Consider the following 564-nt stretch of genomic DNA (forward strand, 5'->3'; position numbering starts at 1 on the left):
CATGATACAGAATGTGACAAGGCTGACCCTTTGAATTACAGGTACAACTCGTTTTTTGCCAGCTGCATAGACTGGAACAATGTAAAGTAAAGTGCCTTGCTCAAGGACACACTGCACTGCTGAGAATTGAAGTTATGGCCTTATGATTGTGACCCGAATGCTCTAACCACTGAACCATGCACCTTCACAATCTGTATATACACAACACCTGCATGAAACCACAAGTGCGACATTGTATTACAAACTTTCTTGTATATATGTTTCTAGGTACATGTATTGGTCGAATTCAGGCATTGGTCAGTCACCAAGCATTGAAAAAGCAACTATGGCTGGTAATCAAAGATCTGTGTTGGTCAGCTCTGACTTAGGTGACCCAGATGGCCTGGCAATTGACTACACCTATGAAAAGCTTTATTGGGCTGATACACTGAAGTAAGTTGCATAAATTTCGTTGTCATGAGTTTCTTCTTTTTTTTGTACCTGACAGAAAATATTTGTTTTATGTGTATTCTTAAATAAAGTTTGCTTTTCTCTCTTCCTCCCCCCATCATCATCATCCTCCTC

General features: G+C 39.9%; 1 protein-coding gene across 1 annotated transcript in view; it reads left to right on the top strand.

Annotated features, from left to right (window-relative positions):
- LOC106881999 (low-density lipoprotein receptor-related protein 2) overlaps positions 1-564 on the top strand; it is an 84,414-nt gene that overhangs the window by 41,215 nt on the left and 42,635 nt on the right. The window contains 1 exon segment of the mRNA XM_052969906.1: positions 268-432. Coding sequence (XP_052825866.1) covers positions 268-432 — 165 coding nt within the window.

Source organism: Octopus bimaculoides, chromosome 8 (genome assembly GCF_001194135.2).
Source record: "Octopus bimaculoides isolate UCB-OBI-ISO-001 chromosome 8, ASM119413v2, whole genome shotgun sequence".
In the NCBI taxonomy this organism is placed as follows: domain Eukaryota; kingdom Metazoa; phylum Mollusca; class Cephalopoda; order Octopoda; family Octopodidae; genus Octopus; species Octopus bimaculoides.